This window comes from Polypterus senegalus, chromosome 11, assembly GCF_016835505.1.
Source record: "Polypterus senegalus isolate Bchr_013 chromosome 11, ASM1683550v1, whole genome shotgun sequence".
Lineage (NCBI taxonomy): Eukaryota > Metazoa > Chordata > Cladistia > Polypteriformes > Polypteridae > Polypterus > Polypterus senegalus.
The window spans coordinates 72,420,158-72,439,714 of NC_053164.1; the positions used below are offsets into that span (position 1 = coordinate 72,420,158).

General features: G+C 35.8%; 1 protein-coding gene across 6 annotated transcripts in view; it reads right to left on the reverse strand.

Moving 5' to 3' along the window:
* Positions 1-19,557, reverse strand: part of zmp:0000001168 (signal-induced proliferation-associated 1-like protein 2) — a 320,580-nt gene that overhangs the window by 57,920 nt on the left and 243,103 nt on the right. For all 6 annotated transcript variants that reach the window (XM_039769037.1, XM_039769034.1, XM_039769032.1 and 3 more), the window contains 2 exons: positions 15,372-15,546; positions 12,188-12,291 (listed from right to left, as the gene is read on the reverse strand). In XM_039769037.1, coding sequence (XP_039624971.1) covers positions 12,188-12,291; positions 15,372-15,546 — 279 coding nt within the window. The remainder of the gene's footprint in view (positions 1-12,187; positions 12,292-15,371; positions 15,547-19,557) is intronic.

The following is a 19,557-nucleotide window of genomic DNA, read 5'->3' on the forward strand; positions in this document are numbered from 1 at the left end:
TGCATCAAAGTACTCAATGCCTTTAATAAAACAAATTAGCAGTGTCCAAATAAAGTGGGGTATAATCTTTCCTTCATTAAATAAATAAATAAATATTCCATAATAAAAACAAGTGCTCTTTATGTGTGAGTTAAAAAAATAAATAGATCCAATGAAGGTAAAATCAAGGTTAAAATACAGTTAAAATTGGGATGCCTTTTTTTCCATTTCCATGTGAACCCCAGTGCCTCTCTCTCACTCCCTACTCACCTATTGAGTCTCTGCAGCGGAGCAGAGGCAACTGCAAACATGTTCCCCACTCCGGAACTTATTCTAGCCACATCAGCTGGTCACCTCTGGGACACTCAAATCTGGTCTCTATTGTTGTGCCACCTTCCTTTGGTCTAGCAGGACCCTTGAACAACTCGATACTCACATTCCTTTTCAGTGCTCAGCAGGTACAACCTACATGTAGTGCACCATTCCCTAATTGTCTTGTCACCTGTCCATCATACTGGCTCACTTTTACAATCCATTGTCTGCTCTAAATGGTGTCTTCATGGTTTTACTCCTGTCTCTTCCTTTTCTTCTCCTTTCATTCTTCTTCTAGGATTCTTTTATACCTTATTGGGCGCAGGTGCTCTGCTTGAATACTTGCACAATGTCAATAGAGAATACCTGACTTAATTGCACCTGCATATAACAAGCAATGAGTTTGCCTCCCCCACTAAATACCCCACGGACTCACAGCTTAGAAGCACAGTGTACTTGTACCCACAAGCCTAAGCCAGGCCATAAACTTTTTATACCTAAAAACACAAACCGCCATGGATGCCTACTGAATTTCAACATATACTCAAATATAAGGTGTATTCTTTGAATTCAGAAAAAGGCTAATTTAGTTTTCGTGATATGAACATAAAACACAAATAGTTGCGTATACTGCTAGACAGCACTACCATTTTATGCTGTTCATTTTAAGTCATGCTGCACATTTGCTATTTTTACAAAAACTTTATATAGTATATACATGTATCTATACTAATAAAAGGCAAAGCCCTCACTGTCTCACTCACTCACTGACTCATCACTAATTCTCCAACTTCCCATGTAGGTAGAAGGCTGAAATTTGGCAGGCTCATTCCTTACAGCTTACTTACAAAAGTTGGGCAGGTTTCATTTAGAAATTCTATGTGTAATGGTCATAACTGGAACCTATTTTTTCGTCCATATACTATAATAGACTTCTGCTCGATAGCCGTGGGAGGCGGAGTTACGCCTCCCACGTAATTTAGTGCCTGCCCATATAAGGCCGTCCGTCAGCAGCAATCCAATAGAAACACTGCCGCTAAATATTCACGGGTGAAGGACTGTGCTTATGCAGAGGAAGATGAGATGGTCAGGGTGGTGTTTGGCACAAACTCAGCGAAACTGCGAGAGAAACTTTTAAGTGCTGGGTCTTAGCTAACATTAAATACAGCCGTGGACATCGCACGAGATGGCACCAGCACAGCTGGGAACCTTCGATGCATGTACACCGAGCGGCGCATGTGAACTGACGCAGTGCACAGACAAAAAGCAACAGTTCCAAAGAGTGCTGAACAAAAAACGAATTACACAATTGAGAAGGCAGCAAAAAAATATGAAGCGTGTGATACATACAAGCATATTCATAAGTGCAGCTACTGCGGAAACAAAGCACACAGTGGAAAAAGTCAATGTCCCGCTAAAGGAAGAAACAAAGCACAGGGTGGAAAAAGTCAATGTCCCGCTAAAGGAAGACAGTGTAAAAAAAAACCCGTGCATGCAGTGTGTCACGTCTCAGATAAAGAGGAAGACGAGCTGTTTATTGATGCAGTAAGAAACGAATCGATGAATGAAATCTGTTATCTTTACAACGATTGACAAACACGGAATGTAACTTGAACACAACACATCCTACAAATACGAACCTGATTGAAAGAAATAATGATAATCAAATCCTTGATGACAGCAACACTCATAACACTCACAAAACAATTACTGTATATTGACAATCATGTTACGTTATTTTTAAAATGTTCCCTTTTCTTTTCATAACTTCTTTAACACACTACTTCTCCGCTGCGAAGCGCGGGTACATATACATATGTATATATATACCCCGATCTACATACGCTCAAATAGACAAACCACACGCTGTGGCGCAATGGTAGAGGCTTTGCCTCTAGCGCCGAGGTTCGATTGCTAAAAGGGGGTGCACTGAGTATGTACGCGCGCTTCCCGATTCATTTTACCCTCGCATCCCCTTGGTTTGAGACGTATGAAAAAATATGTGGTTAACACAGAAAGACAGATCACCAATTGAAGCTTTATGAATAATAGATACTTTATTCGCCATCAATGATTGTTTTGGTAAAGCCATACTGTGTAATCATTAGATGAACGGTAAAAAAGTAAGAGCGAGGGGAGGGTGACTTATTGAGGCACGCAGGCGAAACCACAATAGCACGCGGGCTCGATGTAGTGCGCGTCAACTCGATCTGAATTGCGCGATCACATTCGAAAAAATATATCTTTTAAAGTTCTATTTAGTCGACACAAATATCTTTGGTTGGAATGTAAGGTGAATTTACTCTTTACATTTGTATGGTGAAGAAAAATTTATGCAATGATGCCTACATTTAACTTACATTCCTACCAAAGATATTTCTGTCGACTAAATAAAAATTCCTTCTATTTAAAATTTAAATAGAACTTGAACAGATACGATAGTTCATAATATCCACGCAGACTTGCACGTAAGAGCGGGAGTCATCCGTTTTAACAAACAGCGTATTGCACTGATACGAAATAGCCTGTCCATTTAATTATTTAGGAATGGATAAATAAATTAAGATTTTGTACAAATAATGTTTTTTATTTTTCTTCCTTGATGGATTCTGCCACCCCCAGCAACAGTTGCTCGCACCCCAAAGAGTGTATATTTTGCTAGCATTTTATATATTTTACACACATGTGCATAAAATAAAAAATATATTTAGGCAAAGTATATATATATATATATATATATATATATATATATATATATATATATATATATATATATATATATATATATATATATATATATGTTGCCTGACAATAAATATATTTATAAATATATAAAATTCAAATGTCAACAGAATGTTACCTGTTTAGAGTTACTGAATAAACGTTCACTTTCTAAGTCCACTTACTATTGGGAACAAAGAAACAACCAACTCTAGGTGCGCCTCAGAGAATGCCAAACTCAGACTGTCCCAATATGAAAGTCACCAATTCAACTAACTTGCTCAACTCTAGAAAGAAACTGGAGTACCTAGAGAAAATATTCTCTGTCTAATCTACATTTCCTAGGCTTGGATTTGAACCATGGACTCTGGAAACTCTATTTACATTAATTTGAATACTGAAGGTAATATATTTTCAGATATTTTACATACAAATTACATAAGCTATTATTATTATAATTTAGACCACACACTGGCTTTGAGCTCACTTTAAGGGTTAAATATGTTAAATGAATAGGTAAACTGTCTGTTGCAGTACCTAAGATACGGTGCAAACTGGAAAAGAAGATGGTAAGGTGTTTAATATATGTGACATTAAAAAAAATTTTGTTGAATGCTGGTGGGCAGGGTGTCTCTTGTTTCAGAAATTCTAAAAATGAACATAACTTTTCAATCATTATTACTCATTGTCTTATAAGTGTCAGATTAATTCAGTTATGGATATTTTTAAATTTTACTCATTTCATTTGAAATTGTGATGTGTTTTTACATTTCAATTTGGTTTTCAATTACTTCTATGATTATGCAGTTTACACAGTGAGTATTTAATGAGTAAATATGATTTTCATTATTCTTATGTCTTCAAATTAATACACTATTTCTTTCATTTTGACAAAATATCCATTTGAATTATTTTAATGAGTATGTAAGACATACTGTATCAATACTTGTATTGTTCTCCATTGCACTAGTTTCTACTGAATTATTTTACCCGATGTCACTTGTTGTCTGTAGGATACATGTACCAGAAAGCAAGATTTTTATTGTGTTTTCTCATTACACATAATAATAAACCTTGAACACTTTACACTGAGGGACTTCATAAAAAATGAAGTACACAATGAACTATCCATTTATTGTCAGGCAAAGTTTATTTGTAAAGGGTTGCTAGACCTATGAATTATTAGGCATTTAAAGGGTTAGTTTTACTCATTTCGACTTGTGTGTGCAGTTCAAAGCTAGAACCATTTCCTTTCTAAATTGAGGCTAGAAGTCAGCTTTGGTGTTCTTCAAACAAGAGGAAAGGAGGTCATCCATCTTTCGTCTTCTGATCAGAGAGAAAAGCTGAAGAAACACAGATGAACAGAGGAAATATCCAAAAACTCTTTGAAAAGGGCAGGTGCCGCAAACTGTAGTTGTCTGGACGTGTGTGGGGGTGTTTTCTCTTTTCAAATGTGATGGATCTCTGTCATCCACAGCCCCAAGAGCTGAAATCAACAGGCTTTATTAAATGTAACATAGCCACACTTCAGAAGAAGACATCTGTGTAGCTGAGAATATAATTTCTTTTGTATTTTTATCACTCTTTTTCTTTTTCATCCTTCCAATCTTTTAAAGTGTAATGATTATCCTCAATATTGAAAATAATGTATAGTAACTGTTTTAAACAATCACAATGATGCTGGGTAAAGTTTAGCATTTGAAAGGATGGGTATGCCTGCAAAAGTTGAGATGTAGGCCACATTTTCACATATTTTTCCAAATTATAAGATGAGAAATGCAGAGTCCAGAGTCAGAGATGGAGCTGCAACATGAGTCTATCTACAGAAAAATTAAGATGCAATTAGGATGCTATTTAAATTAATAAATGACAGAAAACTAGGGATTGCAAAATATTTTAGGAAGTAATAAAATGAACAGAGAAAGACAAACAGATCTTTCATAACTGAACTCAACAACAATATACTGTAGATTAACTGATAAAGAAAATAGAGTCAATGTGGACACATTATTTTCTGCATCACTCTGGTAAAACAGCATAAACACGTCTTTTGCAAGGGAAAGATATACATTCTACAGTGCAGAGACAGGATGTGCTGCATTATCCATAATGGCATTCACTTTTGTTTTCATTCCCTACTCTGCTTCTACTTCCAAGGGGTCCAGAGTGTGTTCTATAAGTAAGCTAGACCTTTTAATTAGCTTGCTGATTTGGTGGATCTCTCCTGAATTGATGCTATTGACCCTGTATAGTACAGTGTAGAAAACCACATTGGCCATGACAGAATTGTAGAACACGTAAAGGATGTCACTGAATTTTAAGGAACATAGTCTCTAAGACAAGAGCCTCATTGTCCTTTCAAAAATATATAATTTAAGACTGCAAAGTATGAATACAAAATAAGCTATTTCTTCACATTAAGAAAATGATAAAATAACCAAAAAATGCATATATGTGCTATGGGCCCACATTATGACAAAACAGAGTCAACAAATAATATAATGCACAGAATTTGGGCCTTAACTGTAGGGTTCTGATTTTATCATTGTACAACTGTGGGTCACACTTAACAGTTATAAGCATTTTTAAAACCATAACTATCACTGACATAAAAAGCATGTTCCTCTGCTTAATTCAAAATTTTGAAAATATTTTTAATATTTTGGAGTTACTGTTCGTACATACAGATTGGTGTCAACAGTAAAGTTTGTTCTAATACATCAGTAACATTACTTAAATTATGTGCCATGTCTCCATTACTTTAAGGGGTTATACAGTACAGAGGTACAATATCATAGGTTGAAACAGACTTCCACTTAAAAATGCATTTTTAAAAAGCTACTTGTAGGTTAATAAAATTGTAGTGTATTTATAAAAAATACATTTGTATTATACCTTATATACAAATAGAGTAAGAAATGGTTATATTACAAGTGCGATCAACCTGCTTATGAAAATAGTTAATTTCAACCCGAAATAAACTAACAAACAACTGAATTATTGCATTTTATTATATGTTATATTTAAGCATGTCTTGAGTATCATGAAAATGATTAATTAACTGCTTAACTGTATGGAATGAGTGAGTGTGTAATGTAATACTCACTGGTGCTAACTGGAACAACATGAATTTTGATTTTCTAAGCAATGCTGCAAATTCTCACTGATGTTTAGTAAATAGCAATATGATTGGTGTGTTCTTTGAATAATGTTCTACATGTTAAAACTGTTCAACTGTCATTTTAACTATGAATCCCAGTATAGAAAAAAGTTGGAATTCATACTGCAAAGTTATTGAGCAGGACCTTTGAAATTTTACAGTATCAGAAAACCACATTAAAATATAAGAAAAGCAACAATATAACAACATCCTGACAATGTAATATAGTCTGATTCAAACAGAGAATTAAATGACATATTTTGCAGGTCACAAACACAATGGCTGATGCCTCACAGATTTACTGTAATAACTAACATCCTGGGTGAAGCATTTGGGTCTTCCACATGTCTGTGTAGGGTATTTATTAGGTTACTTAGTTCTACTGGATCGTTCTGTAGACTTGCATTGAACCAATGTGTATGTGAGTGAAACTGTGTGAGAGAGAGTGAGCCCTACAATGGTTTACCATCTAAGGCCACTTCTTATCTTGAGTACAAAGCTGCTTAGAGAGGCTCTGGTCTCAGTGACCCTGCATTGCAATAAATGAACTTGAGAATATTATGTTATAGTATATATTTTAGTGGGTGGCACGTGGCACAGCTGTGTGGTGGTAGCCCTGCTGACTCACAGCTAGAGAGACCATGTGCCTCCTTACGTGGAGCTTACATGTTCTCTATATATCTGCATGGGTTTCTTCCATGTGCTCTGGTTTCCTCCCACTGGCCAAAGACATGGTGAACTGGCAAAGCTAAACTGGCCCTGGTATGTGTTTGGTGTGTGAGTTTGTGTGTGTTTGCCCTGCACTGGAGTGGCACCCTGTCCAGGGTTTGTTCCTGCCTTGAACCCTATGCGAGCTGGGGCAACACAATTTGATTTTATGGTTCACAAATTTAAAAGAAATATAAAAAATGACATACATTTCAACTTGATAAATCTGAATTTGCTCCCCTTATTTTCTGTCAAGATGTGTACTATTGCTGTGTCAAAGCATGTCGGCAGGACTGGCCAGCATAACTTGCACTCACATTCATGCATGACGTACAATATTTTATATGCTGAAATAATGCTGTTCTTAAATGGGAAACCTGAACTTAGTGACACAACAACTAATGAATGGATTAGCTTGAGTTTGAATGGGAAATAATAATAATATAAAAAAAAAAATCATGTAATATGTAATGTGCTTTTAAACAGTGAACCAAAAACCCATGCATTTTTAAAAATGTTTTGTTGCAAATTTCCGTCAGGTCTTACTTAACAAGTGGCAGGATTGTCCCTCGCTTTTAACCCTTGTTTTTCTAAAGATCTGCTTGCTTTTCATTCTGATATTTTCTATTTAGTCACCCTTTGCTTTTCTCTTGATTCTCCCTCTGGTTTGTGATTTTGTTCCAGTCTCCCCTAGTGCTGTGTACCAGACCATCTGCCTGTTTATTGACTATGCTTCTACCTTTTGCATAATAAAGCTGTTTGCCCATTTGACTTGCCTTCTGGCTCCTGACCCTATTTTTGAATCATAACTCCCATTACTGCTACTGAATCCAGACTGCTGACTCTAGCTTTTGCATATGTGATCTGTTGCTCACACTTCTTAGGGGACTGGCAAGCTCTCTTCACCCCAGTGGGAGGCCTCACGAATATTGGAAGACTGGTCGCAGGAACTGATAGTAAGACATGAAGTGCATTGAGATAGCAATGAGCTGGCTGACAGGAGAGTATGAAATTTTATGATAGTTACAGTATCCCCAGGAATACAGAAAGATCAAGTCTGCATGTTTTCTCAGTATAGCAAAAAAGCACTTTACAGAAAATCTCAGAATGTCTAAATTGCACAGCAGAAGACCACACATATTAAAAGGGAAAGTCAACACTTACTAGCCCAAGAAAAGGAAGGGAATAAATAACAGAAGTGTCTTGTACAAATGCTGAAAAGAGTAGACTACTAATTTTAAATTATATAAATGTCTGTTTAGTCCTGAATATTTGAGCTTTTTATGACTTGGAGTTTGTGTGATATGATGTGAAAATAAAACTAAAACAAAGCTGATTTCATGGGACTTTAATTCAGGCTTTATGAAATGTAATTAGGTCTGGGCAAAAAACTGAATACTGAAAATATGAATATGCTTTTATAGACAGTATAAAATTAAAATAAATCTAAAGTATTGTGCTCTGCTTATTAGATTCTTATTTTATAGTGAACAAATGTTTTGTGATAACCCAGTAAAGGTGGAGAACATGTATAAAGATGCAGCAGTACAGAGAAATACAGTTGGAAAAGAGTGTTTAGCTGCTCAAGAAAATTTATTGTCATTATTGTGTAGATGGGTTGACTGTAAGTGTTCAGATGTAGAACAAAGTGAGGCATTTTGTAAGACATGCTCAAAAAAGATTGCCACCGGACCAGGCAGCATGACTAATCTGTTTCATCACCTCAAACAGTAACCCACAAATTACACAGAACACATCCAAATTTTTGCTATCTTGCCCAGGTGTAAATGTAATATTAATGAAAATGTGTGTAGACATTTTTCATACAAAAACTATGCAATGGTCTGGAACAGTGTTTCCCAAACGTTTTTCTGAGGTAGCATGCTTATTGCTTACTGTAACCGAAAACATCCCAAGGCATACCACTATTTTACTAACCACAAATTCATTATATCTCATACTGTCTGAAGCGGCAGAACTACCAGGGAAGCAGGTAAAAAAAGCAGCATTCGCAGAACACAGTACTTAGAAAGCACTTTTGTGGCATCTCCCAGCCCCTTCATCCATTTGTCCACTACTCTCTGCCTCAGGGTCAACTCATATGCCCACTATCCACCAGCTCTGTGAGGCTCACTAGTGGCCACACATCCAGGGCAGATGGACTCTAGCAGCCTGAAGTGCTCTAAGAGCTGTGTCTCTAAGATAGCTATCACAGAGCTGCTATTATGCTAGCTTCCTAAGATAGACTTGTGTCCTCTGACAGGTCTCGACCACCTGGGGATGTTGTCGCTCTTGGGTCTAGACCCAAGTGTGCTACACTATTATTTCCATGGTGCACCACTGTGCCACAGCACACTGGTTGGAAAACACTCGGCTGGAAGAGAGAAAAATAAGTTATCATTGAGAACAATGTTAAAGGAAAATCATCTTTTTTCTTTACCACATAGTCATATCCAGTTTTTTGGTAAACTGGTAAATACATTAAAAACAATGTAATAAATCCATTTTAAAAAGCCGACTCTGTATTGTGTGTTATTCACCTACAAAAAAAGCTATGCTTGTCATCTACAGGAAACAGGCATTGACAGAGAGTTAAACCATTTTTATGGATACCCCTTTTTCATACGTTCCATACATGTAAATTATGAAACAAAATTAATTCGGTGAAAGGACATCTACAAACAGAACTAGAATCTGTACGACTAATTAAGTAGAATCTTGTGAACTTAAAATAATCAGTTGAAGAATTCTGTTCCAGCCTGTTAAATATATTAGGTGCTTATTTTACAGTCTGTTATAAAATAAGCTCAAGCAGCATGTCTTGCTGGCATGAGGACTACAGCACTGGTGCATGCAGGGTGCGTAATTGAGTTCTGTTCAGTATGTGCACTGCACTTCACCAGAAAATCTATCTGATGACCTTTACAATTAATTTTAAAGATATTCAGGTTTCTTTTTTGCAGCCAAACCATATTTCCCTATAAGTATCTGCTCTGTTCTGCTCTGCTAGGGCATAAATGAATAAACAATACTCTCTGAAAATGTATACAGTAAATACCAGCTGATGAATGTGCTAGGGTTCATAATATTTTTACAAACGCTCATCCACTTAGTAACTTGTTTACAAAGGTATGAGTATATTCTGCTGTAAACACGTAACCCTATCTTCATTTAGACAGTAAACAGAGTGATGCACCACAATTGCTTATTCCAATTTATTTAAAATACACTGGAAACAAAATAGCTGGTTTACACAAGACACAGTTACTTTTGTGTTTTTGTTACAGCATATTCTACATAAATAAATTCTTTTTTATACCACTATTTAGGTACAAAACAAATCCTTGAGTAGAAAAATCTAAAGAAATGCAATGACTGCAATTAATTGTATTATACTTATAAAAAGTAAAATAAAATATGTGTGACTATACTTAACTATTGATAAAATATTAAAAGTACAATAAACTATACGCTGAATGCAGTGTGTCTAAGAAGCGGTTGTAAAGGCTTTGGGTGACACAAAATGCAAAATAAAACCACTAAGAAAACAGCAGGAATGCTGAATTATTTTGTTTATAGTGCGAATTATACAGGGCTAGAATCTAGGCTATACTCCAGGACCTGAACATGACTCTTAGATAAATGATCATGTGATAGTCCCCTTTAAATTTAAATTACTTATTAACATAAACAGTTTGTCAGTCTTAATTTTAATAGTTTAATAGTTCAGAATATTTTCAATTAAATACACAGATTACCAATAATTAAAAGGTTGGATGCAATGGAAACCTCCCTGGGGTGAACTGAATAGCTCTTCTTTGAACACAGTACAGTATATTGGTGTAGTGTTGACAAGGCATTAAGGATAAGGCACACACACACAAATCAAAAAACTTGAACATTACTCCATCTGTTATATAATTTAAGTATACGGAAATGCAGGAAAGGTTACAGTACTTCTTAATGGCACAATATATCCACTGACAGTCAATCTCTCCTCCCTTTATGCTCTACCCAGAGTGGCCATAATTGTGGCCAAAAAGATCGGTGAAAATGTCACTCAGAAAACTGAGTGTCTTGAATTAGCTACGGAATTGGAGGCTGGATTGCAAGCACTAAAGCATCAGATACCACTGGAAACTAATGGCAAAATCATTAATGTCTTTCTCAGATACACTACATTCTCAAAGACAATGGATGCAGTAACACAGGTCAATTCTTACATCAGGAGCATGACATTAGGTAGTAATGATGACCCCAAGGCAGTCACTATTAATTTTCTTAAATCAGATAATGTGGGACATCTCTACCATTACCAGTACTTGTAGTGGTGCTGTATAGATGTCACTTACATTTAAAAAATGTTGATATCTGTGTAGTAAATTATCTGATAAATACATCAAGAAAAAATAATATCCTGGGACATGAGGAACTAAAGGTAACTAACCAAGGGGAATGAGTTTGAAATAACTGTATCGGCCACTATGTCTGCAGACTAAAGGTTAAATATACAGTAGACTACAGCCATTACAGTCATTAGGCCTATGGACATCACTATATTTAGGAATACATAGATACAGAAATACTGAGTCAACTGCCCACAACAAGACCATTTTTGTCACTCTCAAGAGACAGCAAAAGGGCCCCTTGCACTTGAAAGAATTAGCTCAGAATCTACCTGAACCTTGGGAAACATAAATCAGTAACATGCTAGGTTCAAAGTAACATGTTCTGTTTATCCAATAATGTTACTCTGTTTCAAATCTAAAGACTGATGGAATATTATGTATAGGGGTCAGTGATTTAGAAGGCTGTTATTAGCAGGGGCTCTGAGTTGCTTCCTCTTTGGCTTTCTCATCCTGTGCAGAGGCTTTGGTTGTACTCTAAGAACTTAATTTATTTTTTCTAATAAAACTTAAAGAACTCCATCATAACAACAGTATGAGTTTTTAATTCTGTAAGATGCTGCACTTTTATAAGCTACTGTAATTAAAAACACAAGTTAGTATTAAAAAAGTCTCTAAATTATATCTCCCTTCAGTTGCTCCTATGAATCAAAACATATGAAAAGATAAAACAAAAACTTACAGTGGTAGGTATAATATAGTGATTTCTGCATAAATAGTTAACCACCTATTTCTATAAAATGCACACAGAATCACAAATCTGATCAGATTACAGTTTTAGGACTAAAGCTATATAAAGGCATTTCAGAGCTGTTACAAACTTTACTTTTAATTTGTTTTTGACTGCAACAATACTGCAAATTAGCACAGAAGTAGAATTTATCACTGTACTTATTCTTACCTGTTGTGTGTTGTTGGCAGTGTATGGCAGCATAGTAGAGACGTGGAACATGATCTCATAGTCCTGATACCGGGTATAGAGTGAATGTGTTCCAGTTGAGTCAGCTATAAAAAAAAAAAAAAAAGATTCTATTGCTGGGAAAATTCAATTTAAATGCAAACAGAAAAATTCTTACTGTAAAATCAATTACCATTAGAAAAGTACAGCTATACACAATCAATTCCCTTTTCAAATAAAATTATTTAGGATAACTCAAGTTGTGAGAACAAAATATAACACTGTAAAACTCACTCAATTCAACTAAAAATTAAGGGGGTTGCTTCCTATCCCAGCAGCACCAGGTGCAATCCAGGAACCACTCTGATTGTGAGCCAGTCCTTTGCAGGGCCAACTAACACTGAGATAATTTAATACTGACAGTTAACCTATGGGATGTCTTTGATATGTAGTAAGGAAAACAGAACTATCTGGAGAAAAACTACATACAGTTAAAAGCAAGGACATTTAAATGCTGGATAACACCATGCTGCAAAACAGTAAGAAATATATGTGCTACCAAACTCTACAGTTAAATTTGGATAAAATCACGGAGATACAGGTCTAAAATAAATTTTAATATGTATTTGAAAGTATTAAACCAACGCATTCACATTAAAACATCCATTAATTTTCTGCATCTCTTTTCAGCATTACAGAGTCCCTGAGAGCATATAACTATTACAAGACAGGAATCAACCTTGGAAAGGAATCCAGTGGAGCATGTCATACTCTCTTGCATACATCTACCGTTGTAGCTACTGGGCCATTTTAACATCACTAATTCGTAATATGACAGCCTTTAGAGCTGCAGATGTCATTGTTCAGCCCAGGTTTTTATCCCTGGCTCAAGTGTGTTTCTTTTCATGCGATCTTTTTGTTGTTTATTAAGAACTATTTAGCATTATTACCTATTATTTTATTTTCATGTAGTGTCACACACGTGTGAGTAGGGGGAATTCTCGGGGCTTGTGTACCGAAAATATTTCCACCCTGGGCTGTGACAGGGCAATATCATTCACATCTTTTCCTCTTTTATCTGCAGACCAGAAGATCTAAAAGTTTATGACACCTGAAGGCATACCCACTTCCATGACAAGCACCTTTCCTTCCAGGGATAAACCGATTAAAAGACCACCACTTCCAAAAGAAGCCAGCCTTCTTCATGGACTCATGTCTGGAAAGAAAGCATTTTTGCCACTGCCTTGAAATTTTCAGTGTACAATTTTTTCATAATATATGGGGATCACTGGCCAGTGCCCCAGCTCTTCATCTGTGTTGCCTTATCTTTGCTGTGTATGTATTTCTTTGTTTGAAATTGTTGCATTTATTTTATACTGTATGTGTTTGTATGTGAATTTGGTTATTTTATTTAACACAACAGGGAGGGCTGCCATTTCATAGCTCTTGGGACCATGTTTTATCAGAGGCAGGGTTGCCCTTCTCACGAAGCTTGAGTGATGTCTCTAAAATTGCAAATGTCTGCTCTGCTCCTTTTCTATACCCCAGAGACATGAACAGTTTAGTTGTGAATCTGTGGTGTGTTTCTAGTGACATCTCATTCAAGACAGGCTCTTGCTTTACCCCTGTAACTGCCAGAATAGACTCACACTTTTTATGATAAGTAGGTACAAAAAGGAATGGATTTCAAATATCAGGCATTTAATTTATTCATTTTATATTTATTGCATTACAAAATTAACAGATGCCTAAAGAAACAACACAACTCTTAGGCTTTTTGAAAAAAACTTGGAAAAATTAAGGAAACTTAAGTAATTCTTAAAATTCATTCTTCTCATTAATTTATTAAAGTTCCACAGAACGACACAAAAACATACAATGGCTACTGACTGATTTAGTTTTCAGTAGCACATTCTACAAAGAAAGAATTTGTCTGTAGTTTCCATCTACAGACAAACTGTACACCATTTTGACCTATTGACAGGTATTTATATAACCAATGATGCATAATGCATAAGGACAGTACTGAATATAGGGTGTTAGCAGTAAGTGTTGGAGAATAAACATGACAAATTGTACCTGCTATCTCATTCTCATTTCCTCTTTGTACTCACACCTATTCAAGGAAGATGACTTCTTGATAATTATTCAGTATTGCTGCTAAATTTCCCAACATAACTTGCACATTGACTCTTGATATTTTGTTACTGGAGAACACTCTCATATATTAGCAGTTAGTGCTTATAGTATTTTTGGAGTATACAGTAAAAGAAATAATTAAAAAACCCTTTGCTTAAGGAAATGCTTTAACTGGACTGCTTTTCATTAGTTTTTCCTTATGGAATTAGTTTTGATACAACTGAATCCTTCTATGCATCTAAGAAGGTACTATTTACTCCATCAGGTAACACAATATAGTTTGTTGTTTGCATTTGCCCAGTTCCCATGTAAACGGAACAAAACATTTCATTAAGGCATCCATACAGTATCTACTGTAACTAGCCAAGCACAAATGAGCATCTAGTTTTATGACCACATGTGCATTAATAAAGCATGTCAGCTGTCTTGTGCAGAGTTGGACTTCCTTACACCTGATGCTGCAAAAATATGCTCCCATAATCGAGGGTTGGATTAAGCAGGTTTCATAATGTTATGCTTACTGATTTTAGCTGTGCTATCCCTTAGCTAGCTACAAGATTCCAGACTAGTCAAGGAGTAAACAAAAAAGCAAAAATATTAGAAAACCTAAAAAGATATTTAAGAGCTGTTGTTGAGCTTTACTCTGGTGTCTAATACACAACATGAAGAATTTGCACTTGACAAAGCCTTAAATCTTGAGGAAGGTACAACATCTCATGAAGTCTCAACACTTGATGATTTCTCAACACTGGGTAAAGGCATAACATCTAATTGAAACTTAAAAGCTGATGAAGATGCACAGTCTGATTATGTTTCAATGACTGATGACGACATAGTGCCTGACAAAGGAAAACTTTGGACGAAGGTTCCACACTTGATTAATGCTTAACATTTGGAGAAGGCACACTTTATCTGATTCTGTCTCATTGGGTAACATCTAACTTGTTAATGGTTCTACATGGAATTAACCCATTCAATCTATTTCTCCATTTTCTTGAAGAAAACTGTTAATTAGTAAATAAATTTAAACAATTAAACAAACACTCACTTTTTGTGTCCAGCTGGGCCCTGTACTTGTCAAAGCCCTTCAGCCTGATACGCTCCCCTAGTAAATCCAGGAATTCCTCAAAAAGTGGGTCTGCACTCTCATTGTTGTACATATCCTCCTCTGTGCTCTGGCCTGCCTTGCAGTACATAATCCCCACTTTGCGCTGAAAATTCAACTAGAATAGAACATTGAGAAGAGAGACATGGAAAGTTAATGAGACCTGCTGACATAAATCAGACATGGAGAGTTAATGAGACCTGCTGACATACACCGATAGAGGCATCAAAGAAAAGATAAAAAATTGGGGGCAGTATAAGGTTAACACAGCCACATACGACACAGACAAACGCTCAAAAAGGAAGAAAGCATTTCACTGTGAGCCCCCTAGATATTTACCATGTCCAAAGGGGTGTTTTTGCTTTCCTTCCTATGTATCTGATGGTCAAATAATAATTGATTTCTTTTTAATGGCTGATTTCCTATTTATTAATGTCAATCAAACAAGAAATCAATAAAAAAAACTATTATAATCATCATTTCAACGCATTTAATGGAAACAATAAAACAAAATAAAAAGAGACAAATAATTAGATACAGTTAAAGCCCAGTCAGATATGGTGAAGTTTCAGGTTCAGCTGTAATTATAAAGCCAACAATTTTCTGGGTTGAGCTCCAGTTCATTAAACATTTGACCACACTGACCACTGACATCCTTTCACAATTTCTCTGAAAATCATTATGTTGACTGAGGGCAAGCTTCACTGATTAATGGATTTTTCTGAAGAGATTTACATGGCTGCTGTCACTAGAGAAATAATGCCCTTTCTCTCAGTGGGCCCATACCCTGGTTATTCAAGCAGCTATTTCACCTTACACAATCATGATTACAGATTGGTTTTGAAGCTAGTACAGATTTTGATGCCACAATTTGACCCTGCAGTCAAACACTCCTAAGATTATACAATCCACTGAAAATCCTCTGTGAGTACAAAAATTAAATAAGTCATAAGTCCTTTTCCCCAAAACTATGCCATATGGGTGTGGATTAAAAGTGTACTGAATGACCATGTTGAATTTTTGTGATAATTTCACACACTTTCTCAAATACCCTGCACACTTGGTTCTGACTCAACACATTCAGTCCAGCACTTAGTGAGGTGAACTGTCCAGCATTTAGTTTAAAAGACTGTGCTGACAGTTCATTAAAGACTGTGGTTCCATTACTTAACAAGCATCCATCACATGACTTTTGTGGTTCCAAAAAATTAGCCAGATTAATATTGAATTCACGGTGTACCTTTAAGACAACAATTTTTCTCTAATTAACTTGCAATCCTCTTATCTCTCATGACATACACACACACACACACACACACACACACACACAAACACTGGCACACATATGGTACAGAAACATTTTCAAATGACAAGCTCATGAGCCCTAGAAGAATTACGCAGGACTGAGTAAAATGCCTGGCTACAGACTGCTAAATCAGCAGTCTGTGTATACATCATGACCTTCATTCAAGCATTTCAGCAACTATGGCTTTTCCGGAATTCAGGAAAAAAATAACAACATGACTAATCAGAGCATCCACCCCCTCCCTGTGCCATGCTACTTTGAGAAGATGAATTTACCAAAGACTCAAGTGCAGTAGGTAAAACAGGATTACCAGGACCTGGAAAATGGCCTGCATTAGGGCTAAAAACCAAAATGTACTGAAAGCAGACAAGACAATGACTGTTGGGTAGGATCTAATGCGCTGCAGAGGCAGAACATGTCTTTTGGGACATTGATGTGGAATCAAGGTCTATTTCATGTTATGAATGCCTGTTTTATATTAGCAAACTGAGTCTGCCATGAAATCAGTTACTAATCTAGTGACAGACATCCTCCTGATACGGAAGTTACTTGAGCATTCAATTAGCTATTAGCTTCAAAAGCAAGCTTATGACATCAGAAAAGGAGGTGACAAAAAGAAAGTGGAAAGAAACACTATAAACTCATTTCCATGAAGTCAGTGTTAAGACACTTTCAGATGCTCTGGGCTCATTGAAACAACTAAATTTAGGACACTGCTGAAACAGCAGCATTCTAAAAGAGTAAAGCACAAGGAACATTCTTTGCTTGTTTCATCACAAGCACAAAATGGTTATCCAAGCCATATAATAGCTCTTTGCATTACTTTATTGCAGGCTGGTCCAGAGATTGTTTCAGACGAAACTGAGGAATTATAACCTCTTCACTCTTGACTTTTATATTGTCAATACCCGTGGAAGCTGACCAGATTAACATTTCTATCAGGAACGGCCAAATAAGAAATCAATTATATGTAAAGAATGGCTCCTAGGTTATTGATACCATCAGAAATCTCCACCTCACTTCAGTTCTGCCTGACTAAGAAATTGGAAGGGAAAAATAATAAGCAGCACCAGGAAATGGACAAGACAAAATCTTTAATTCTAGTGAGGGTCACTACCAAAGACAAAATGTACCAATCTACTAATCCCAATACTCAGACCACATATTAAAAACCTGGAGAGACACGCAAGAGTTTCTAAACCTTTAATCAGTAATACACGGTGACTACCACAGCAAACATTTTTTTTTAACTTAAAAATCTTGGAAAACCAGGAAGTATGTGACACTGATTTGTATACCATCTTAATAGTAAATATAATTCACACAAATGGTACATGGATTAAGGTACTAGGCAATATTAGAAGATGATATTATTTTTGCAACCTTTAAATATTTTTTAAAGAGATAGATGAATAACAGTTGATGAGCTATGTTGTTCTTTTCTAAACTTTTTTGTTCTCTTTATGCCCTTACAATATATCTGAATTGGATGAACTGGATTCAATAAAGAATTTTCCTAACAGGAATACTATATTCTTGAGAGGTGTTGCTATATAATACCATAAGTGACATATTCTACTGTTAAATGTACACTTTTTATAATTTAATATCTTTTAGTTGTTTAAACCCATTGGCGATTCTAAATTATCCCTAGTGTGTGCTTGGTGTGTGTGTCTGTGCGCGCCCTGTGGTGGGCTGGCGCCTTGCCCAGGGTTTGTTTCCTGCCTTGCGCACTGTGTTGTCTGGGATTGGCTCCAGCAGACCCCCGTGACCCTGTAGTTAGGGTTGGATAATGGATGGATCCTGAAAGGCACTATATAGAAAGAATTTTTCAGCAAGCAGTTGTGTGTTAATAGAGACAACTTAGCAGGGCAATAACATTCAGATACACTAAAAGCTTCATTGTATCTAATAAGATGATGTTCTCTGGATAAACTACAGGCTAGCTGTGGAAAATACTTTCCAGTTTTATTTATTTTATATATATTTTTTCATTAAACAATTGAATTACAATTGATACAGTACAAATCAGTAAGACATACAGTACAAAATCTTGTTTAAATCAGATCAGATATCACTTCCCCTATCTATCTAGATAGAAACCAAAGAAAGAAATATACAAAACTGAAGTAAACACTCAGAGACACTGAAATATCCAAAATGTTATAAATGTTTCAGCATGCTTAATTGAGCGAGAACAACAATGATACAGTAAAGGATAGATTCTAAATAACTTTTCAGCCGTTTCTCAGAAAATTCACTTGACCTTTTTCTAATATTAAGTAAAACAGGACATCATTTTCCTACTGAGAAGTTTGGCTTAAGTCATCACAATACACTTTTCATTAAGCAGTAACTTCTCTCCAGATTTTAAACTACATAGAGTTGTTAAAGGATTAGGGATTATTGTGATTCCAATACTGTAAAGATTGTATTCCAGCAAAATCAGAGATGGGGGCATTTGGAAAACATGTGGCCCAGTGAAGCAGGTGCTTAAGTACAATTTCTTGGGGTCCTGAAATGGATATATTTTGGATAGTCTGAGGTGATAGAGGTATTCACAATGAATCAGAAGATGTTTTTTCACTTACTAAAGAACAGTGTATTTTATTATGGGATAAAATCTACACATTACCTAAAAATAAAATTAAAAGGTTCTGTTCCCTGTACTGATTTTGATTATCTAGAGGTGGATTCTTTTGAAAACACTAGTTTGGAGATGCTACCTATATTTTTGGACTGCATGTTTTTAAACATGCCATCATAAACTAAACACATTGCCTTTAATATGATACATATAATGTCTTATATATCTAAGATTAA